Genomic DNA, 24607 nt, shown 5'->3' on the forward strand with positions numbered 1-24607 from the left:
AATACAGAGGAAGACAACTGGACTCTGCCAGGGGAAGTGGCTCACCCAAGGCCAAGTGGTGAATGGTGGGTTTTTGAACAGTTGACCTCGGGGTATGAGTGTGAGAATGCCCAAGTTTTACTTCAGGGTGTCATTTCTTAAAGAATTTGGATTTGCAAAGAAACCAAACATGATTGGTTTTTCAATTGGTGGGAAGAATAAACCCAAACAAGAGGCAAAAGAAGGTGGTGTGATGAGGCTAGTTACTGAGTTTGCAAATACTTTTATGTGTCATAGGGGCAGAAGATGGCTGAATCGGTGTTTCTCCCTGATGATGGCAGTTCCCCCTCTCAAACACTGGGCATGTCTGGCATCAGGTGGGCTCAGCCCTTCCTCACTCTGGCTTGGAGGACCAGTGGAGAAAAACAAACCGTGTTCAGAGATGGGCTCAGTGTTCCTGCTGGAGGCTGTGTGACGACTGGGCAGCCTGTTCTCCCGCCCTGAGGCTTTCCCTCCACCCCAGCATGACCCCCTCTTTCCTCAGACGGGAAGGCCTAGTTTGGTTTGGTTGGGAGGGTTCAGTCCATCCTTGACTCTGTGCCCTATGCTGTCCAATCTCAGGTTGACACCAGTAGCTCAAGGGTTAGATTCCAGCTCCAATACGGAAACTTAAAACTCCCTAGAAAAGAAGTCCCTGTGGAATGGAGATTATTATTCTGGAAGATACAGCTTGACCAGCTTTGTAAGCTGTTAATTATTAAACAAAATCAATGTTTTTAAGTTTAATTTGGACTCTTTCAGTTGGAATAACTCAAGGTCATTCTTTCAAAAAAAAAAAAAAACCACCAAAAAAAAAAAAAAGTCCCCAGAAAATCCCTGTGTGTGTTTTTGGTGACCTTCTTGGAAAAGGGAGTTGGAAAAAAGGCCTCTAAGGCAGCAGTGAAAGAGGTAAGAGCCTGGCTTCCATGTGTCTGGAGTTCCTTATAGATTCTTGGTCATTTCTGTCACTAAGACCTGAGGATCAGCAAGGCTGGGAGAGGCCTGAGCTGGCTCAGCTGGGGCCATGAAATCTGTAATGACCTCTGGTCATAGCCAGCCCAACAAGGGGACTCTCTGTGACTCTGGTAAGATGTAGGGGCCACCGGCCAGCAGTAGCCAGCAATGACCACTATCAGTTGGCCAAAGTCAAAAAAAAAAAAAAAGCAAAGTCACACAGATAAAGACAAGCAAAGAGTCCTGAGATAGGTGCTTACAATGGATACAGCATAGCAGAGTCTTGTCAGAGCCTGAGGATGATCCTGTTCTTGGGGTGAAGGTTCCCGACAATGCTTGCTTTCAGAGACAGACGGTTGTTTCACAGCTGGCACGGGACAGGCTGAGGACACTGCCAGTGAACCACGGCAAGCAGAAGAGAGGAGAGGAGTTGTGGTTGTAGGTAGATTCTGGCACGATGCAACCCACCCTGGCAGCCCCTCATGGAAAGAGCCAAACTGGGAAAGTCCCTCTGACCTTTCATTTGTGGGCAAACTGGTTTGGTTGTTTGAATTGTGATACTGCCAAACTGTGGTTTTAGGCCATGTCCCATGTCCCTGTGATGGCCTTATACAATTCTAATACGAGTATGCAACAGTGGGGGCTGTTCTTAGGTCCTAACTGCTAATAGAAGTACTTTGTGAATAATAAATTATTATTATTGTTATTAATATTAACAGTCAGATACATGACAGCTTCCTTTTATTGAGCACTTACTATGTGGCAGACACAGTGTTCAACAATGACAGTCCTGAGAGGTAGGAATTATAATCTCTATTTTATAAATAAGGAAAATGAGGCTTTAGGAGATCAAGTAACTTGCCCCAGATAGCCATCCAGTAATAGCAGGGACTCAATCCATTTACATGTATCCTAAACTCCATGCTTTGAAGCACTGCCATGTATGTGGTGGCCATGAGAATATGCCTGGCAGATCTCCAGTTGCTGGGAGTAGAACTGACCCAGGGCTTCTGTGCCACCCTCTGAATCCATCATAGCTTTTGACCAAGGCCTTGCTTCCTGCAGGCTGCTCCCAGTCAATAACTGAGGATGGCAGGGATACTAGGCCCATTTCTGGAAGCCGCAAGACTTGCCAATGGCCAACTTCTGTTTGAAGACTCCCTGACAGATTTGCACAACTTTCTTTAGCCCGCTCAGTGGTCTAGTATGCTTCCACCCAACCTTCCTTCTCCCTCTTATTCATTCGGGCTCAGACAGCTACAAGGTTTTCCCACCCTCCCTCCCCATTTTCCTTCCCAGGCACCTTCCCTGACAAAATCCTTGTATGGCCGGGCACAGTGGCTCACACCTGTAATCCTAGCACTTTGGGTGGCTGAGGCAGGCAGATCACCTGACGTCAGGGGTTCGAGGCCAGCCTGGTCAACATGGTGAAAACCCGTCTCTACTAAAAATACAACAATTAGCCAGGCATGGTGACACATGCCTGTAATCCCATCTACTCAGGAGGCTGTGGCAGGAGAATCGCTTGAACCCAGGAGGTGGAGGTTGAAGTGAACCGCGATTGCACAACTGCATTCCAGCCAGGGCGACAGAGTGAGACTCCATCTCAAAAACAAAACAAAACAAAACACCTTGTATGTTAAATCTCATTTTAGCTTTTGTTTCTCAGAAGACTGGGACTAACACAGTGTACCATGCAGAATTTTCAGGGCAGCTTGGTTCAGGCTGGTATCATAAATTAGAGGGTTAGACAGTTTCCTGTTTCTCTCCAGATTCCACACTAAAAGCCTCCAGGCGCAAAGCCTTACAGTGGTCCTCCCTGAGGTGTTGCTTTCCCTGCTAGTAACTTAGGTGGTTGGTCTTATCTCATTCATCGATTCATCCATTCATGCAAGAAGCATTTATTGATTTCTCACTATATTCTAAGCCCTGGGGATACAAAGATGAATGAATGTCAGGGAATCTGTTCTCAAAGAAATCACAGTCTAGTAGAAGAACAATTTGGTCAACAGATAAACAACACTAATTGATTTAACTTTGTCTTGCACTTTTCAGTTTTCAAAGGGCTTCTGCATGTTGATCACTTAATTCCAATAAGCCTGTGCAACAGACCAGGCAGGCATAAATAAACCCATCTTAAAGGAGAGGAAATTGAAGCTTAGAAATGTCAAGATTACCCAGGAAGTGACAGAGATGGGACTTGAATCCAAGTCTTCCGTGGCTTAGCTGAATGTGCTTTTCCAGAATCTGTTAGTAATTGCGTTTGTGCTGCTAGGAAATACTGTAGAATATCTTTAGAGTCTTGGCCTTAATAGCCCTGATTTTAATATTGGACCACTAAGGCCAGCAACTCCTAGGTTAAAGGAGTTTTAATTTTGGCCTATATTTTTGCAGAATTTGGAATGCCATCTTGATTCGTATTTCTTTAAGCCCTTCACCAAGAAGCATCACACCCCCACCTCCACCCAGCCTTGACCAAGCCACAAAGCCAGACGCAGCCTTTCACAGTGAGGGATGAGAACAGAAAGTTAACCTTCCTGAAAGTGGAAAGTGAAACTGACCAGCCAGTTCCATCCTTTCAGCTGGTCAGAATGTGAAGGGTCAGCCTGAGTGGGGGAAAGTAAACACCATTTCAGCCTTTCCTGGGACTTTGACCATTGAGTGGGAGAGAGACAAAAGGGAAGAAATTTTACTCTCAATTTCTTCAGCTTAGTTATTGTCAAGAGTTGCCTTCAGCCTCTCAGTTCTTGACTTAGTGAAAATAAATCACATTTATGTGGCCTGCCCCAAACAAAGCCCATTTGTCCGTCCTCACACCAGTAAATCCAGACATCGGTGTCTGTCTAGATAAGAATTGATTCCTGAACCAGGAAACCAAGAAGAGCCTGTGAAAAGGCAAGTTATTAATGGCCTCATGACAAGCCTGCGTTGTGCCATTTGAACGAAATTTACATAGGGAGAGGAAGCACATTTGTAAGTGTCGGAAAGAGATGAAGAAAGAGGAAGCCTTTCAGGGGGGCTGTGGTAGCTCCTGCTTCGTTAGCAACACTGGGGTTTCCTGAACGAGGAAACAGGGGCCTGCAGGCCTCCAGACCTGGGTTCCTGGAGGGGAGCACTTTCTCACAGGTGTGGAGATGGGATGCAGGTTGGATAGTGCTCCCTAAGGATCCTGATAAACCCCACCAAGGAAGCTTACCTGTGCTCTTCTGGTTACCTGTGCATGGTAGATGCAGCCCGAGACGCTGAATCCAGGATAGAGGTGGGTTTTTGTGCAGCCCATTTACCATGGAGGGGAAGTAGATTTTCCTCCAACCCTTCCCAGGTTTATATCCCAGAGACTGGTTGAGGGAATGTCAGTCTGTGGCTGGGAAGCAGCTCGCCTAGCAGAATCTTTTCCCCTTTTGGGTCATGTTTTCTGACAGTGGCTGTTCTTTCTGTTCTTCTGCTAACCAGATCTGGAGTTGGGAGCTTTGAATTCTACATGTGGTTCTACCATTAAACCAGAAGCTTATGAACTAGGGCCGGTCAGTTCATGGCCCATGCCTCTATTTTTCCATCTGCAAAATGGAGATAATCATCTCTGTCACATGTGCCTGGAGACACTGAAAGGAACAAAGGAGAACAAATCAAAAAGTTCAGAGGCACTGGGCACTGAGGCAACTCCAACTGACCCTCGGCTTCTTGGTTGAGGATAGAGCAGCTCTATTTGGGAAAGCTTCCTGAAGATTGAACTTGGAAGAAAGTTAGAGGGCCCCAGCCCCAGCTGGGAGAGGACTGGGAGAGCCACAGGCAGGTTTTATCATCGGTGGACAAGGGTGGGCACCATGGTGCTTTCATTGGTTGTCATGGCAGCCTCAGCTGTTTTGCTATTTTTGTTCAAGCTGAAGAGCAGGTAGGGTGGGTTGGGGAGGGGAAGGGAAAAGCTATAGTCCTTTGCTTTAAAAAAACAGCAACAAGAAATGAACACTTTGAATAGCTCATTTAGAGCTAATAGTTCATTTATTTAAGGGGGTGGGGAGTGCTGGATAAAAGTCTTAGAGGCCTGAGGTCATCTCTCCTCCTGTCCTGCTCCCTTGATCTTGAACCTTAAGTACCTTGAGGAGGGCCAGGTGAATTACCTGATGAATGAAGGAAATACTGTTCCTTGTCTGTGCCAGCTGGAAAAGATTTGGGCTGATGTCAGTAGATCCTTGACCCAGAACCCTCCACCCAGCGCTGCAAATTCACTGACGTGCAGTGAAATCAGGCAGCCTTAGGAGTCTGCATCTGGCACAGAACACTGGGATGGCAAAACAATTGCATATGATGGGTGAGCCCACCTGCATTCCAAAAGTTACCAGCTCCAACCGCCTCTGGAAGCCAGCATGGGAGTATGGAAGGAGTGGATTCATTCCTCCTTCTTCGTTTCTACAACTTTCTCTTTGTTTCCAGGGAGACAGTGTGACCCCCATGACTGTATTTTTTTTCTTTGTTTTTTGAGACAGGGTGTCACTTTGTTTCTCAGGCTGGAGTGCAGTGGCACAATCATGGGCCACTGCAGCTTCGACCTCCCTGGGCTCAGGTGATCCTCCCACTTCAACCTCCCAAGTAGCTGGGACTACAGACGTGCACCATGCCCGACTAAATTTTGTATTTTTTGTAGAGACAGAGTTTCACCATGTTGCCCAGGCTGGTCTCGAACTCCTGGCCTCGAGTGATCTGCTTGCCTTGGCCTCCCAAAGTGCTGAGATTACAGGTGTGAGCCATCGTGCCTGGCCATGACTGTATTTAAAGTCTGAGTTAGGAAAGTGTCTGTAGGACTCTGCCTTATCTTTTTGTTATCTTTTTGGTATTATGATGATGATGATGACAGTGATGAGAACAATGATTGATGTCACTTTAACTCACACTAACACCTCTAAATAGTTGTCACCTCCTCCCTCCCCTGACTTTAGTGTCAGTAAGACATCTGGTGGGTAAGAACTTGGCATTCCACTGACCCCCTTACCATCAGTCTGATGACTGTATGTGACTTTGGGGGTAGCTGGTGACTTGTGGGTTGGGTATACCTGTCACTCTCTGTTGGGAGCTTTGTAAGTGAAAGGGGTTAGTTGGACGGGAAATTCAATACCCAATAACCAAGGTGGGTGAGCAAAGAAGAAAGACCCATGGTGATGACTAAAATGAAAAAGCAGTCTTGATGTTTGCCAGGAAGGTGGGGGAAGGTGGGGGTTATTGAAACTTAAGATTTGAGTCCCAGCATTGCAAGCCTCTCACCTCCAACCCTGTGAACCCACATATATTTGCAGTAGAGCAAAGGCTCCTTCACTGGGGTCCACGCACTGGGAATCTGGACACAAGGCCAAGTCTGAGGTTTCCTTTTGTGCTTTCTAAGGACATGACAATAGCTGTGACGCTGAATTTCTGAGCTAATAGCCAGTGTAGACAAGATAAATGCAGTGTAAACAGGAGACATGTTTATAGCCTACTTCAGAATCATTTTCTAAGCATACTGTAAACCATGCTTGTGGTACCTTTTCAGACATTGGTTAATTATAGCATCTTATTTGTTCCTGAAAGCAGATAGAGCAGGATGTTGACTTGGTAACACTTTGTTAGCCACTCGTTTGTGTTATTTTATGCATCTGGAGGCAGCGCTTGCTCGGGGTGGGATGGGTGGTCAGCCACTTGTGTTCTCAGTTTTGACTAGACTTTACAAAAGAGCTGATATATTCTGCCTGAATGTCTGGAATTATTTCAAAAACAAGCAAAGACAGTTTTCAACTTAAGAAAAATAAACTGCATTTTCAATTAGCAATAATCGCGCCTCGGATAAACCTCATTGGCTACGATACTGCCACTGCGCAAAGCTATAAACTGCATTTTCAATCTGTATTTTACAGAATTTCCTTTTCTCCTGAATACTTTTTGCTGACAGGTCTCCAATATACACCCTGCATGGCAATCAGGGTCCTCTCAGACACCCAAACTCCCTTCCCCTCTCACACAGCCCTTCCCCCATATGGAAGGTGTTTCCTGTGGCCCAGACACATCATTTGCTCTCATGTCTTTGTGCCTTTAATCATGCTTTTCCTCTGCCAGGAAAGTCCTCCCAGCTCTCCTGTGTGGTCTGTCCAGTACCAGTGAGGACAGAAATTTTCTCACTCTTCCATTTCTTGGGGAGCCTGGGATAGGCTTTGAATATTTATTATTCATTGATAAATAATGAGTATTTATTTGTTGAAGGGATAAGGAAATGAGCAATGAATTATTTTATTACTTTAAATAGAAAATATCATGCCTTTTTCACAGAAGAGTAAGTTCAACATCCCAGTGCTCCAGGGGAGCTTGCCTTCTTCATCTCTTAGGAAGTTTTTCTCAACTTCTGAATTTTTCATGTGCAAGCACTTTTCTCTCTCTCTCTTTCTTTCTTTCTCTCTTTCTCTCTCTCTCTCTCTCTCGTCCTTTCTTTTTTTTTGATGGAGTCGTGCTTTGTCACCCAGGCTGGAGTCACTGGCGCAACCTCCACCTCCCAGGTTCATGCCATTCTCCTGCCTCAGCCTCCCAAGTAGCTGGGACTACAGGCGCATGCTACCATGCCCGGCTAATTTTTGTATTTTTAGTAGAGACAGGGTCTTACCATATTAGCCAGGCTGGTCTCGAACTCCTGACCTCATGATCCGCCCGCCTTGGCCTCCCAAAGTGCTGGGATTACAGGCATGAGCCACCGCACCTGGCCCCACTTTTCTAAACACTTAGAAACATTAATTTAATTTAGTTCTATTTATAGTCTCATCGTACAGGTTGGTGCCTGGTGATAAGGTATCATATAATTCTCTCTGTTTTTTTTTTTTTTTTTTTTTTTTTTTGAGACAGGGTCTCGCTCTGTCACCCAGGCTGGAGTGCAATGGTGCGATCTCAGCTCACTGCAACCTCCGCCTCCTGATTAGCTGGGACCACAGGCACACACCACCACGCCCAGCTAATTTTTTGTATTTTTGGTAGAGACAGAGTCTCATAATGCTGCCCAGGCTGGTCCGAAACTCCTGAGCTCAAGCAATCCTCCCGACTCGGCCTCCCAAAGCGCTTGGATTACAGGTATGAGCCACCGCGCCCGGCCTCCCTGTTTTTTCATGTGGGGCCTCATCTTCCCAATTCATTGGAAGCTCCTTAAGGGACACAGCTGTACAGGACACACTTCTGGAATTCTCCTGTGGGGTCCAGGCCAGTGCTAGAACGTGGCAGATGTGTTCCGTAGACACTTGCTATGTGACTAGGAAACTTCGTAGTAAGCTCAGGTTTTGGAACATTTTATTCGGGGCTTTGAAAAATAGCTGTTTTGTGGTTTCATCATTGTGGCTTAGGTAGGATGAATGAACATCATAACAGCTGAGAAATTTCATCCTGAGTGGACAAGCCTCTGGAAGTTTCTCCAGACCTTAGGTAACTCTATATTCCTGCCCCATTTGTGTGGTGGTTAAATTTTATTTTTTATTTTTGAGATGGAGTCTCATTCTGTCGCCCAGGCTGGAGTGCAGTGGTGCGATCTCAGCTCACTGCAGCCTCCGCTTCCCGGATTCAAGCAATTCTCCTGTCTCAGCCTCCTGAGTAGCTGGGATTATAGGCGTGTGCCACCACACCTGGCTAATTTTTGTATATTTTTAGTAGAGATGGGGTTTCACCATGTTGGCCAGGCTAGTCTCAAACTCCTGACCTCAAGTGATCTGCCTGTCTTGGCCTCCCAAAGTGCTGGGATTACAGGTGTGAGCCACTGTGCCTGGCCCCGTGTGGTGGTTAAATCTGAGTCCTCAACTTAAAATACAAATGCAGAGGAAACACAGCCCTTTCTTCTGTGAACCCCAATACTTAGGTTGCTTGTCTGCATCCTTCTAAGAAATCTTTGAATCTTCTTCCAGTCTTTTTTTTATCAGCCACACTGGAAGTCTTGGACATGAACCACAATACCCCCCTACTTCATCCCAGCACAGAGACACACAGGTTCCCCTGACTGGCCCCAGTGACCGTTTCTGTTTAATTCCATTTTTGAGTAGATTGGTGGCAAGCTCTTAATTCTCAGTTGAAACTTATCTCGTTAGTTTCCTTCTCTGCTCACTTTCTTTTTCCTTGTGTCTAAAACTTAGAGAAAGAATTCAGCATGTTTATGCTACAGGCCTTCATCCTGCCTTCCCACCTTGACTTTACCTTATTTAAACTAAAAAATAATTAGTTTAACAAAATGGAAGCAAAATAGCATAATGCAGCGTTTCCCAAACTTCAGTCATTTGAGAACCACCAACCTTGTTTTTGGCTTATGTTTGTACCATAGTGCTACTATTTTCTGAAATTCATGTACCATACAATTCACGCATTTTAAGTGTACAACTCAGCAGTTTTTGGTATATAAGGTTAATTTTTAAAAATTGTGGTAAAATGTAGGTAACAGAGTATTTGTCATTTTAACCAATTTAAAGTATACAATTGATTGGCATTAATTACATTCACAATGTTGCACAGCCATCACCACTCTTTCCAAATTTTTTCATTGTGCTATTATCTTAATATTTTCTTTAAGTCAATTCATGTTTTCTAAGTAAGTATATTTTAAAAGGAAACTTTGCCACTCCACATGAAAAAAACAGTATCTCTTGATATAGACAGAAGGTAGATATAAAAATGTAGATAATAAAAAGTACACATTGGTATTAAATTCTGTGGTATACAGATTCCTACAGAAGCCTGTGGGCTTAAGGCCCTGTTCCCTCTATGGCGCAAAAGGAGAATTGCATGGTAAAGGGGTGTTGAAGGCATTCTTTTACTGGTTGAAGTCTTTTTGATTTAAGTGGAACTGAAAGATTTGAAAGGGGACTGCTTTCTTAATGTGTGGTTCAGTGTTTTGGAATGTTTGCTGTACACTTTTTTTTTTTCTTAAAAAAATTCTTTATCATCCAACTTGATGCTGTACACTCTAGAATCAGCCTGGTCTCACCAGGGTGCATGGCTCATGGTATGGGGAACCCTGGCAGATGGATGACAGCATGAGTTTAGTTAAATTGTTGTTAGGTTGCCTTACAGCACACACTGGGTGACTTGGACAGTGTACTTAGATTTTGGCTGTAAAATGTGCAGAATGATACCAATCTAGTTGCTGTGATAAAATGAAATCATTTACGTCGTGTTTTGCATAGTTCCTAGCATATTGTAACTGCTCAAAAAATGGCAGTTCTGGTTGTTTTTAAGAACCATGCTTGTTTATGCATTTCTCAAGGTTTAATACTGCCTTACAAGAGTAGTTTGTGTCCTCTGAAAAATATTCTCCAAGATCAGCAAACGTCATTCTTTTTTTTTTTTTTGAGACGGAGTCTTGCTCTGTTGCCCAGGCTGGAGTGCAGTGGCGCGATCTTGCTCGGCTCACTGCAAGCTCTGCCTCCTGGGTTCATGCCATTCTCCTGCCTCAGCCTCCCGAGTAGCTAGTACTACAGGCACCCACCACCACGCCCGGCTAATTTTTTATATTTTTAGTAGAGACGGGGTTTCACAGTGTTAGCCAGGATGGTCTCGATCTCCTGACCTCGTGATCCGCCTGCCTCAGCCTCCCAAAGTGCTGGGATTACAGGCGTGAGCCACCGTGCCCGGCCCAGCAAATGTCATTCTTTTCCACACCCCTTCCAGAGCACCAACTGAGTACCAGACACTGTATAGTGAAAAGAGGCAGTGAGCACTGTGGTGTGAAAGCTCAGTTGGAAAATGGGAGAGTGCAGCCTTGGGTTGGAGGCCACTAGGGCATGAAAGTCCATGGATGGTTCCATTGGCAAGAAATATTTCTTGACTTAAACCCCATCCTTGGAATGTGCCCATTTGCCATGGTGGCAGGTCACAGCATACCTAACCAGGGCAGCATTGCTCGGAACAAGGCAGCACCTTTAGGTGTCAGTGACAGCAGAAGCTCCAGGTTGTGTCTCATGAGCTGCAGAGTCACAACCCCAGACCAGGAATAGGAAGTGATACCACCTTCCACTGCCCTGGGCCACATCTAGAAGGGAGGCAGGGCAGTGGCACCTGGGGGTGGGGAGTGGATTCCTACCTCTGCTCCGTGCTGCTGCTTGACCTTGGCTGGGTAATTTCATTCCTTCTGGACACTGGATTTTCATCTATAATTTGGGAATAAGCATTGATTCCTATTTTACAGGGTTGTTTTGAGGACTAAATGAGATTAAACTATTGAGCAGTCACCATAATATTTAACAAATGGGAACTTTGATCATTATCATTATGAGTAATAATAATAACTGTCACCAGCTCTTACCCAGCATTAGCTACTCCATGTAGCTTAGTTGTGGGTCCAAATGCACACATATATTTATTACATTTAAAATTCATACAGTTTTTTTCAGACCCAAATAGTGTATAGATTCCTCTTAAAGGAAATAAATATTACGAAGCTTTAGTGTCAACTAATTAATGATTTTGATGTTGTTTAAATATGCATAGACATATTTAACTCTTTTTTTTTTTTTTGAGATGGAGTCTTGCCCTGTTGCCCAGGCTGGAGTGCAGTGGCGTGATCTCCACTCACTGCAAGCTCCGCCTCCTGGGTTCATGCCATTCTCCTGCCTCAGCCTCCTGAGTAGCTGGGACTACAGGCGCCCACCACCACGCCTGGCTAATTTTTTGTATTTTTAGTAGAGACGGGGTTTCACCGTGTTAGCCAGGATGATCTCGATCTCCTGACCTCGTGATCCGCCCGCCTCGGCTTCCCAAAGTGCTGGGATTACAGGCATGAGCCACCTCGCCCAGCCTATTTAACTCTTTTTATTTGTATGTTCTATAGTCATACATATTTAATTCTTTATGTTTATTGTTCTTTCCCAACTCCGAAAGCAAAACAGATGAACAAGACACAAATACAGGTGTAAAATAAATAAAAGGCAAATCAACCACGTTCATTTTGTCATAGAGGATGATGGTTTATTGTGGCAGCGTCCTGTGCACTGTGTGGAGGCTGTGGTACTCGCCAATCTGTGGGGAGTCTTGCTGCGTCTCCCCTGTGTTATTCTGGGGCTTGGATCTCCCACCACATTTCTCTATTTAAAGTAGTGTACAGGAAAATCTTCTTGTGTTCAGTTGGCACAAATGCCTCATTTCCATATCATCCTGCCCCCTTCTTTCCTCAGTAACCTCTTGACATTTAGCATAGCATGACCTACCTGCAAAGAGATTGCAGACACAAACACATGCTCAGACTCCTGTGGCAGGACCCCCTTTATAACGTGGTCATTCATATAATCTGAAAAGTTCTTGCATCCCATTTAAAAGGCATTATGATCTAAATGAAGAGCCCAGACACCGATTCTCATAAAAAACGTATCTAAGGACTTTCTGCAGACCAGACACTGGTTTGGGAGACAGTGACTCATATACTGACTGGATCTCCAAAGTATTTGAAGCAGTCTTAAAAATTAAACACAATATAAAAAAGAGAAATAGGCAAGACCAAGTACCTGGACAGGAGTGTGAAAGAGGCTAAGAACCAAATTTGTCACCGAGCTACTCGGCAGCAAGGGCCAAAGGTGAAATAAACCAATGTTCGCTCGTTCCTTTTGTCTGATAAGAGAAAGCACTCAAGTTCTCTGAAGAGACAGACTTTTCCTGCCATAGAATTCAAGGAGTATTTATTACATGGATCCTTTATAGATGACACTTTGAAGAACCAGATGCACACAGAAAGTCTTTTTCAATCATTTCTCCAGAGTTTCTCTAGACTTCATAAAAGCTGAGAGGATATTGTGAAATTTTAAAGCAGTGAGGATGCTATTGGCATCTTAATAATACTTTACACTGGGGAGGATCCTTGGGGTTTTCAGAGTACCTTCGTTCAAGCATTATTATTTGAGTCTCAGGACAGCAAAGGTGGTATTATCTTCAAAGGGGGAAGTGGTCTAAGAGGGATCTACATGTTCAGGTGGGAAGGTCTGAGACCACCCCACTCTGTCAGGTGGGTAAGAGCAGTGCTTATGTCTGAGTGGGCATTTCCTTTGAAGGAAACTTTTAATCTGCTGAAGTGCTTGGATCCTGGCCCTGTTGGGACTCTGCCTTCTCTGTAGTGCATTGTGGAAGAGGCCACTGTGGCTTGTCAATCAGCACCACAAGAATAACCCTGCAGAATGAATGACATCCTGCCTAACTTCCTGAAATGAGTGAGCTGCCGGTGGCTATCTAAGGTGACTAAATGAATAGACCTACTGGAAGGAATTGTTTATTTTGTATGGCCTGTCTGAATGCTGGGAAATATCTGCCAAGTGCCGCACTATTAGCATCAATCTCATTTGTGTCAAGCTGGGCTCTTGGGCAAAATTATTAGCTAATAGATTGAATTGGTTTTGTGCCTATTTTAAAAAAAATGATTAGCTAATAGATTCAGTTGCTACTTTTTCTGTTACTCTACCCCCATTATCAAATAAATGCTTTCTCACTATGGAAAATACTAAAATATATAAAATGGTAGAAGGAAGGAGGGAGGGAGAGAGGAAAGAAGCATGCAGAATCCAGCCGCACATTTTCTTCTGACCTTTTAAAATGCATTTTTTATGTAATTGAAATCCTGCTGCATCTGAGATACAATTTTATATCCTGCTTTTTTGCTTCGCATGCCGTAAGCTTTTACCGTCACTTAGAACTCTTTGAAAATAACGTTTTTAATAGTCTTTCAGGTTGTTTTCAGTTTTTTCACTGATGCAAATCCTCTTGGTTCAGAATCTTTATTTTGGACTTTTATTTTCCTTCTTAAAAGAGACTTCTGGAAATAGAATTCTGTGGCAAAAGCTGTGAACATTTTCAAGGCCTTCTCTTTCTCTGGGTGTGGACACATGGCTTTCCAGAAAGATTGTGCAGTTTGTACTTCCCTCAGCAGCTGGGGAGTATCTGTCCTCCAGTCACCTTTAAACTGTGCACTGTTTAAAGTTTAAAGTTTATTGAGTGTACTTCACAGCATTTTCTAATTTGAAAAGGTAAAATAGCAAGACAGCATTGTATTTTCATTTGTGTTCTCATGATGACTAGTGAGAATGAATTATATTTGTTTGAATGGGGAGGTAATTTGTATTCCTTCTTTTATGAATTGTCTTCTTATTGGTCTTGGGGTATTTTAAAAGAGATTTCGTGACATCTTCATATATTAAGAAGATTAGCCCCTTGTCATTTTTACTTCAAATTTTTAAACTGTTTGTGATTTGCCATTGGGTTTTTTTTTTTTTTTTTTTTTTTTTTTTTGATGGAGTCTTGCTCTGTTCCCCAGGCTGGAGTGCAGTGGTGCGATCTCAGCTCACTGCAACTTCTGCCTCCTGGGTTCAAGTGATTCTCCTGCCTCAGCCTCCTGAGAAGCTGGGATTACAGGCGCATACCACTGTGCCCAGCTAATTTTTGCATTTTTAGTAGAGACGGGGTTTCACCATGTTGGCCAGGCTGGTCTTGAACTCCTGACCTCAGGTGATCCACCTGCCTCAACCTACCAAAGTGTTGGGATTACAGGTATGAGCCACCGCACCCAGCCTGCCATTGGTTTCTTTGTTCAGGTATAATTCACATACCATCAATTTATCCATTTAAAGTGTACAATTCAATGTTTTTTTCATATATTCACAGATTTGTGCAATATTCACCATAATCAATTTTAGAATATTTTCTTTTTTTTCTTTTTTGAGATGGAGTCTCGCTCTGTCACCAGGCTGGAGTGCAGTGGCGTGATCTCACTGCAACCTCCGCTTCCCAGGTTCAAGCAATTCTCCTGCCTCAGCCTACTGAGTAGCTAGGATTACAGGTGCGTGCCACCACGCCCAGCTAATTTTTCTATTTTTAGTAGAGACGGGGTTTCACCATGTTGGTCAGGCTGGTCTCGATCTCGTGACCTCGTGATCCACCCGCCTCGGCCTCCCAAAGTGCTGGGATTACAGGCATGAGCCACTGTGCCCGGCCAATTTTAGAATACTTTCAATCAATTTTAGAATATTTTCATCACCTCAGAAAGAAATTTCATACCTCTTAGCTATTGTCCCACAATCCTGCCAATCTCCCCAGCCCAAAGCAACCACTAATCTACTTTCTGTCTCTATAGATTTGCCTGTCCTGGACATATCATTTTTTGGAATCATATGATTTGTGGTCTTTTATGACTGTCTTCTTTCACTTAGCATAATGTTTTCAAGATCCATGCATGCTGTAGCATGTATCAGTACATCATTCATTTTTATTTATTTATCTATTTAATTAATTTATTTATTGAGATGGAGTTTCCCTCTTGTTGCCCAGGCTGGAGTGCAGTGGTGCGATCTTGGCTCACTGCAATCTCTGCCTCCTGAGTTCAAGCAATTCTCCTGCCTCAGCCTCTTGAGTAGCTGAGAATGCAGGCACCCACCACCATGCCCGGCTAATTTTTTGTATTTTTAGCAGAGATAGGGTTTCACCATGTTGGCCAGGCTAATCTCGAGCTCCTGACCTCAGGTGATCCACCCGCCTCAGCCTCCCAAGTGCAGGGATTACAGGTGTGAGTCACTACGCCCGGCCTTATTTATCTATTATAATAAGAAAATGTGTCTCTGTTTACATAAAACAACATATTGTTTTGAAATTTATTTCTTTTTATTGCTGAGTAATGTTCCATTATATGGACATACCTCATTTTGTTTATCCATTCATCAGTTGATGGACATTTGGGCTGTTTCCACCATTTGACCGTTAGGAATGATGCTGCTACAGCATTTTGATTTTAGTTTTTTGTTTGTTTACTAAAGTTTTAAATTTATGTTATCAAGTCTTGCTCATTTAGATTGTGATTTTTTTTGTTTGTTTAACAAATGTTTTCCCAAACCACTGGTAAAATGTTCACATGTATTTTCTTTTTAATTTTTAAAATTTGTTTATTTTTATTTTGCATTTTAAACTCTAATCCATCTAAATTTCATTTTGTAGTTATAAGAATTAGGAAGAATCTAAATAGTACCCCTCACTTTCACCTCTCCCTCATAGATAATATTTTCGGCACCATAAGCTGAATCATCTGTCTCACTAGCCATTTCATTTAGTCTGTAATGATTTCCCCTTCCTTCCTTTCTTTTCTTTTCTTTTTTCTTTTCTTTTCCTTTTCTTTTCTTTCTTTCCTTCTTTCTTTTTCTTCCTTCCTTCCTTTCTTCCTTTCTTCCTTCCTTTCTTTCTTTCCTTCTTTCCTTCCTTCTTTTTTTTTTTTTTTTTTTTGAGACAGAGTCTCGTGCTGTCGCCCAAGCTGGAGTGCAGTGGCACAATCTCGGCTCACTGCAAGCTCCGCCTCCCGGGTTCACGCCATTCTCCTGCCTCAGCCTCTCTGAGTAGCTGGGACTACAGGCGCCCGCCACCACGCCCGACTAATTTTTTTGTATTTTTAGTAGAGACGGGGTTTCACCGTGGTCTCGATCTCCTGACCTCGTGATCCGCCCGCCTCGGCCTCCCAAAGTGCTGGGATTACAAGCGTGAGCCACCGCACCCAGCCTTTCCTTCCTTCCTTCCTTCCTCCCTCCCTCCCTTCCTTCCTTCCGTCCTTCCTATCTTTTTCTCAGTGTCTCGCTCTGTCACCCAGGCTGGAGTGCAGTGGCGTAATTGAGTCCACCTCCTGGACTCAAGCGACCCTCCCACCTCAGCCTCCTGAGTTGTTGGGACTGCAGTCACATGCCACCATGCCTGGCTAATATTTTTGAATAGACTTTATATTTTAGAGCAGTTTTAGGTTCATAGCAAAATTAAGTGGAAAGCATGCAAAGTTCCATGTCTGCTCTGCCCCTGCATACACACAGCCTCCTCCCACCCCCATCAACATCCAGCATCAGAGTGGCACATTTGTTACCACTGATGAATCTACATTGATGCATCATTATCACTCACCCAAAGGCCAGAGTTTATATTAGGATTCACCTACTGTTGTATACTCTATTGGTTTGGACACATGTCTAATAACATGCACCCACCAGTATAGTATCATACAGAGTAGTTTCATTGTCCTAGAAAGCCTCTGTGCTCTGCCTATTAATTCATTCTTTCCTCCTAACCACTGGCAACCACTGATCCATAGTTTTGCCTTTTCCAGAATGTCATATAGTTGGAATCATACAGTGTGTTTTCAGATTGGCTGCTTCTTCTTCTTCTTTTTTTTTTTTTTTTAAGATGGAGTTTTGCTCTTGTTTCCCAGGCTGAAGTGCAGTGGCGCAATCTCGGCTCAGTGCAACCTTCACCTCCCAGGTTCAAGTGATTCTCCTGCCTCAGCCTCATGAGAGGCTAATTTTTGTATTAGCCTCTCAGCCTCACGGCTGGCTAATTTTTGTATTTTCAGTAGAAACAGGGTTTCACCATGTTGGCCAGGCTGGTCTCGAACTCCTGACCTCAGGTGATCCAACTACCTTGGCCTCCCAAAGTGCTGGGATTACAGGGGTGAGCCACCATGCCTGGCTCGGATTGACTTCTTTCACTTAGTAATATGCATTCAGGTTTTCTCCATGGCATTTCACGGCTTGCCAGCTCATTTCTTTTTGGTGCTGAATAGTATTGTATCGTCTTGGTGTACCACACTTTATCCATTCACCTACTGAAGGACATCTTGGTCACTTCCAAGTTTTGGCTGTTTTGAACAAAGCTGCTATAAACATTTGTGTGCAGGTTTTTGTGTGACTGTAAGTTTTCAATTCTTTTTGGTAAATACTGAGGAGCATGATTGCTGGATTGTTTAGTAAGCTTGTGTTTAGTTTTGTAAGTCTGTCTTCCAAAGTGGCTGTACCATTTTGCATTCCTACCAGCAAAGGATGCATTCGTACCAACAAAGGAGAAGAACCTTGGCAAAGGATGCAAGTTCTTGTTGCTCCACTTCCTTACCAGCATTTGGTGTTGTCAGTGTTCTCGACTCTGGCCATTCTCATAGATTTGTAGTGCTATTTCATTGCTGTTTTAATTTGCATTTCCCTGATGACATATGATGTACACCATCTTTTCAAGATACACAGATGTGTCTTATTTGGTGAAGTATCTGTTCAGGTCTTTTGCCCTTTTTTAAAATCAGGCTTTATATTTTCTGCTTGTTAAGTTTTAAGAGTTCTTTGTATATTTTGGGTACAAGTATTTTATTAGATATGTCTTTTGCAATATTTCTCCCAGACGACGGCTTATCTCTGCATTCTCTTGACAATGTCTTTCGCAGAACAGATCTGTACTGGTTTTTAATGCTTTTTAAAATCCCATATTAAGTTTTTATGGGAATGAAGCCTTAATTCTGGACTGTCTCTTGTATTCAATTGCTCTGTCCATTCTGTTTTTTAATAACTTTAATATAAAATAGGACTATCCTTTATTATTTTTTAAAACTTTACTAGAAGACGTAATACCTATATAAATGGAGTTTTCCAGGGTAGGAAATAATTAGTATTATAAAGAAGAACATTTTCCCAAATAAAATGTTAAATTCAATTCAAAGAAGGTTGTGTGGCTTTTACTCTAAGTATTATTTTAAAACTGAGGAGTGTTTTCTCATGGTTATTACTTTTTTTGATGGTTATTGATTTAGTCAGGTTTTTTACTTCTTTAAAGACAATTTCAATACTTTATATTTTTCTATTAAAATTGCATTAAGTTTTTTTTTTTTTTTGTAGAGACAGAGTTTTACTATGTTGCCCAGGCTGGTCTCGAACTCCTGGCCTTAAGTGATCCTCCCACCTCAGCCTCCCAAAGTGCTGGGATTACAGGCGTGAGCTAGCACACCTGGCTGCATTGAGATTTTCTTAGCACAGAGTTCTCACTTTAATATGAATTCTTACCATAGACTTTTCACTTCAATGTGTTTCTTAAAATATGTGTAGTTACCATTCCTTTCTCATTTGACTAATTTATATTTTCTCCATTCTTTTTTAAGTTACATTTACTAGAGCTTTGACTCTGGCCAGAAGGCTAGTGGGCCAGTAATTTGGGAGAAATAAAGGATTTGTCTTTGTTGAAACAATGGTAGACTGCACTGTGGGTCCATCCCAAAGAGGTTATACCTGTGTGATATGTTAGAATAGGTAATGGGCAAGAGTTTGAGGTACTCCAGCCACTGTGGCCACTCAGGATAGTATCTAAAAAATTCTGGAGCAAGAAATAGTTCCAAGGAGCTTCTTTCTATTTTAAGTAACTGACTGAATGTTTCAAGTCCATGGGATTACTTTCTCATCCCAGAAGAACCTCAGAAATATTTTTTAAAATGGTATGTCCAGGAATCTAATAATAATTAACTGAAACTTCATAAAATCCTTAAGAAGAAGACTATGAATTGTCCCTGATCTTTTGGCTTTTTCCATTACAAGCTCCTGTGCTGAGTGAGGGTTGCTTGGGTGGCATGTATAGCTCTGTCCAGGGTGATGGGCCCTGGCTGTTTTAGAAGTGATCAGTCAAGGAGAGAAGGGTGTGGGGAAGCGCATATCCAGCAGAGAAAATGGCAGCCTACTGTGTTAGCTTTTGCAGGGAGTGAGGGGAGATCCAGGAGGATTAGAAAGGAGAGTTGGAGGAGACTGATGGTTCTGATGCCCAGCTAAAAACCATATCGCCTTGCTTAGAACACTCCGGGTCCTTTGCTCTACCTCTTAACACTAGATTCTGCCTGACATACAGATGAGGACAAAGACCTGGCAGCATTCAAATAGGCATTCTGGAGTAGCATGTCTTGGGAAAAATCATGGAGGGGGAATAGTGGCAAGAGTACATGCCTCATTGCCCGTTGCTCTCTAGGGCAGCCCATAGACATTCAGCAGTCAGATGCCAGGCTCTGGGATGGGACCTCCACTCTAGGCTACTGAGATTTTAAGCTGCATGGCTGGGGAAGAAGCCCCGGCCCCTCTGCTGGCCTGAGCAGGCCAGGGGTCAGTGTCTTATAGTTACAGCAATAGGATACGGTGGTACTGAGAACCTGTAGCCCTGCCCCCACCTCGGCCTTTATGGTTGTGGAAGCACAGCCTCCTCCTAGCATGTCCTGGGGTCTAGGGTGAAAGCCTGTGGTTACAGCTTTCTAGGGTGCCTATCAGCAGCTGTTTCATTACCCTAGCATTCTACCAGGACAGTTGCCACAAACTCTGCAGAGGCCAATTTTCTTCCAGGAAACCAGGCTGCAGGAATCAACCAAACTAACCCTTGCTTCTCACCTCTCCTGTCCTTTTAGATGATGGACTCTCTGAAGGCAGCGGTGTTAGTGTCTGATTCATCCTCAGGTTCCCCAAGTACCTAACACATTTGGCTGGTTGTGTAAGTGGTTAAGGAATGAATAAGAGCAAACCCAAAAAATAGACTGATGAAAATTCTCTCTCCTCTCAACCATTCTTTTTTTTTTTTTTGAGACAGAGTCTCGCTCAGTCGCCCGGGCTGGAGTGCAGTGGCGCAATCTCGGCTCACTGCAAGCTCCGCCTCCCGGCTTCACGCCATTCTCCTGCCTCAGCCTCCGAGTAGCTGGGACTACAGGCGCCCGCCACCGCGCCCGGCTAATTTTTTGTATTTTTTAGTAGAGACGGGGTTTCACCGTGGTCTCGATCTCCTGACCTCGTGATCCGCCCGCCTCGGCCTCCCAAAGTGCTGGGATTACAAGCGTGAGCCACCGCGCCCGGCCAACCATTCTTTTTTTTGAGACGGAGTTTCGCTCTTGTTACCCAGGCTGGAGCGCAGTGGTACAATCTTGGCTCACTGCAACCTCTGCCTCCCAGGTTCAAGTGATTCTCCTGCCTCAGCCTCCCAAGTAGCTGGGATTACAGGCATGTGCACCACACCTGGCTAATTTTGTATTTTTAGTAGAGACGGGGTTTCCCCATGTTGGTCAGGCTAGTCTCGAACTCCTGACCTCAGGTGATCCTCCTTCCTTGGCCTCCCAAAGTGCTGGGATTATAGGCATAAACCACCACGCCCAGCCCTCTCAACCATTCTTAACCATTTTGGGATTCTGTCCCTCTTTGGGGGTCTGATGAATGCTTTGAACTATCTCCAGAAAAGTGCAGGCAAATGCACACACACACACACACACACACACAATCTTGCACACAACCTCAGAGGTAGGTCTATCAATTAACAGATTCTGGTTAAGAGCCCCTGCCTTAGAGCTCTGGTAGGTTCTCAGCAGCATCTCATTCTGTGCCAATACCACACACATTTGCACACCCCTGCTCACCAGCCCTGACTCTGTGCATACTCCAATCTTTCCATGGTACAGGTGTTATCTGTGGAGCCTGGTTAGATTTATCTAAAGTTTGTTGAAAATGATTGCTTTTCACTTTTGCTTCCAGAGGGGATACATTGGCTAGCCATAACCCTGAGACCTAGTGGCTTTCTGGACAGTGCAGGTTTTACTTGATGTTCCAAGAATGACCTTTAAGTGGACAGTCCCTACTTAATCCACCTAAGGGGAAAGGGCCTCCTTCCTTTCCTCACTCGTCTTCATCCCTGCAGGAAGTCTGCAGGTAAAGCTTCTGGAAACCCATTGGTTAAGACTAAACCTGCAGCCTCAGACTTTCTGGCCTTCCCCTCCACCATTGTCATCTTTCATGCTGTCATCCTGCCCTGTGGCCTACATGCTGGTTGGCTTTTCTTCATTAGGTCCCCTTTCATGATTTCCTGAGTCAGTCCCTTCTGCTTCTATTGGTTTGACATTCAGAGGCATTTCCTATTTTGCAATATTTGGGGCTCTCATGGAGTAGAACATGTCCACCAGTTCTCCTTCCTGCCGTTCCCATTCAGCGGTGTCCTCTATTCCGTAGATTCTGGCTGTGACTCAGTCACTGACACTGAGCCTGAGGACGAGAAGGTTGTTTCCTACTCGAAGCAGCAGAGCCTGACGACGGTGACTTCTCCTGGGAACCTGATGGTGGTGCAGCCGGACCGCATTCGCTGTGGGGTAGGCACTGCTGGGGGCCTGGTAGCTGGATGTCAGCACTTGGGCTTTTCAAATGCATACATTTGTTGCAGTAAAGAGAGTGGGTTCTCATATTGCACCTCAGTATAATTGCAGCCTTCCTTTGGGATTTCTTTTGAGTACCCTGTTACCCCGGCCTGGAGACACCCAGCTCCCCTGAGTAAGAGAGAGACTAGCCCAGGGAGATGTGTGTCATCAGTCTAAGACTTCTGTTCTATGGATCAGTAATAACATAGAGCACCTAGGAGACCAGCAGACAGGAGCATTCCAGACACTAACGCTAACCCTAGAGTTAGAGGCCTGTGTCTCTTCCTGGTAGCCTAGTGCTGGGAGGAAGGAAATGCATCTTGGGCATCTGACAGCTTGCTACTCCATCGCTGGCCACTGCCGTGGCCCAAGGAAGTGCCTTGAAGCTTGATGGCTCTAACCAACTGGCCAATATTGCTTTTTAAAGGGATCAGATCAATGCCATACATCATATGACTAGCATTTTCAGGGGTGGGGCATACATTACAGATGACTTGAGTGTGAGGGCCCAACTGATGAGCCACTGCCATTTGAATCCTACCTTAGTACTGATGGTTTTTCATTATTTTTCCTTTCCTAATTAAAAACGTGGCATTTATGATAGTTCAGAGCAGCAGAATGCTTCCTTTATGGATACAAGCTCTTTGCTAAGATGGCTTTGTGGGCTCCTTGAGGCGAGAGGGCGTGGGAGCCTTGGCAGTGGGCAGCACTGGCTTCCTCACCCTTGTGGGTGGTTTTGTGTAGGCTGAGGCTGTGAGGCATTGGGCAAGCACTTCCTGTGTGGGGTTGCCAGCTGTTTCTTTGGGCCAGATTTAACTGATAGACATTGTATTAGTCTGTTTTCACGCTGCTGATAAAGACATACCTGAGACTGGGAAATTTACAAAAGAAAGAGATTTAATTGGACTTACTGTTCTACATGGCTAAGGAGGCCTCACAATCATAGCAGAAGGCAAGGAGGAGCAAAGGCATGTCTTACATGGATGGCAGCAGGCAAAGAGAGAGATAACTTGTGCAGGGGAACTCCTCTTTTTAAAACCATCAGAGCTCATGAAACTCATTCACTATCATGAGAACAGCACAGGAAAGACCCGCCCCCCATAATTCAATCACCTCCCACCAGATTCCTCTCACTGGGAATTGTGGGAATTACAATTCAAGATGAGATTTGGGTGGGGACACAGCTAAACTATATCAGACATGTTTGGTTTGGACTGCATAGTGTTTATTTATTTATTTTTTGAGACAGAGTCTCTCTCTGTCATCCAGGCTGGAGTGTAGTGGTGAGATCTCAGCTCACTGCAACCTCTGCCTCCCAGATTCAAGCAATTCTTGTGCCTCAGCCTCCCAAGTAGCTGGGATTACAGGCATACACCACCATGCCCAGCTAAATTTTTTTGTATTTTTAGTAGAGACGAGGTTTCACCATGTTGGCCAGGTTGGCCTCAAACTCCTGGCCTCAAGTGATCCGTTCACCTGAGCCCCGCAAAATGCCGGGATTACAGACATGTGTCACCATGCCTGGTCTAGACTGCATAGTATTTTAAAAGTTAGGCATTGGCTGGGCACAATGGCTCATATCTGTAATCCCAAGACTTTGGGAGGCTGAGGCGGGTGGATCCCTTGAGCTCAGGAGTTTGAGACCAGCCTGGGCAACATGGTGAGACTCCCATCTTTATTTTTTTATGTTATTTTAAAAAGTTAGGCATAAAAATCTGTGTTTCCAGCTTCCTCTGAATCAGAATCTGGTCATATTAGGCCTGAGATGACTGGCGGGGGCTGAGCAACCCTGTACGTGGGCCATGAATCTCCAAGTTGGCGGGTCCCCACAGTCCCTGTTCTTTATACTCAGCCTATCTCACTCCTTTGCCTTACTGGCCATGCCTTTGTGGACATTTCCATTTTAAATCTTCCCATGCCACTTCCTGCTTTCCCCATGCCCCTCTGGTCAGGCTGTTGGGTGCCTATGGGTAAAAGGGGGTGGAACCAAAGCATGATCTCCTTCACTCTCCTCTGTGATTTTTCCAGGCTCTCTTGCCTTCTCCTGTCTTGACTGCCTGTTATCCCAGGATTCTTGTTGCCGATTTCAGGCTTCTGGATCCTGGGGGGAGGGGAAGGGGCAGGCCGGGGTTGGGTCCTGACTGTCAGTAGGGGAGACACACATTCTCATTGGCTCCTCATGCTCCCTGGCAGAAGGCATAGGTGGGACAAGGCTGGGCCTGCAGCAGGAGGGATGACCACCACAGCACATGTGTGTGCAGCCTCAGCAGCCCCGGGAGCCAGGATCACCCCCCACATCACCTGTCATAAAGTCCAAGCTTGCCATACCCTCTCACGGCCCTTGTCATGAAGGGCTAATCCGAGGACTTTATAGCAGAGTCTTAGGAGGAATATCTGGGGATTCGCTATGGTCAGGAATCTCTCCTTTCCCCGTGTTTTTTGGAGAGCCTGACCTCACCAGTTCAGACTGAGAGGCTCATTCCCCCACGTAACCAGCACAGCAGAGTCACTCCATTTGGCAGGCTTAGTGTGAGATCTTAAAGCAAGCTAAAAGAGCTATTCGAGGTGCTCGATGGTTTGGGAAAATTAATCCCCCGAAAAGTTCTTTTTGCCCAGTGGTAAAATCCAGGACTGCATGAAGAGCAGAGCCCAGGAGGGCTACTCTTAGGCTGCAAGGTGCACGGGTGTCACCTGGGCATCTTG

At 44.5% G+C, this 24607-nt stretch overlaps 1 protein-coding gene and 1 pseudogene across 11 annotated transcripts in view; one reads left to right on the forward strand and one right to left on the reverse strand.

Moving 5' to 3' along the window:
- The window catches only part of PIK3AP1 (phosphoinositide-3-kinase adaptor protein 1), a 133146-nt gene that overhangs the window by 45303 nt on the left and 63236 nt on the right, over window positions 1–24607 (forward strand). For 7 of the 11 annotated variants that reach the window (XM_055253809.2, XM_063628905.1, XM_063628917.1 and 4 more), the window contains one exon: window positions 21723–21859. In XM_055253809.2, the coding sequence (XP_055109784.1) occupies window positions 21723–21859 (137 nt within the window). Of the gene's footprint in view, window positions 1–4105; window positions 4232–7956; window positions 8050–21722; window positions 21860–24607 lie in introns of those variants that run through there. The other 4 variants (XM_063628894.1, XM_063628900.1, XM_063628922.1 and 1 more) reach the window with 2 other exon arrangements.
- Window positions 6697–6823, reverse strand: LOC134735947 (uncharacterized; annotated as a pseudogene).

This window comes from Symphalangus syndactylus, chromosome 2 (genome assembly GCF_028878055.3).
Source record: "Symphalangus syndactylus isolate Jambi chromosome 2, NHGRI_mSymSyn1-v2.1_pri, whole genome shotgun sequence".
Taxonomy (NCBI): Eukaryota; Metazoa; Chordata; class Mammalia; order Primates; family Hylobatidae; genus Symphalangus; species Symphalangus syndactylus.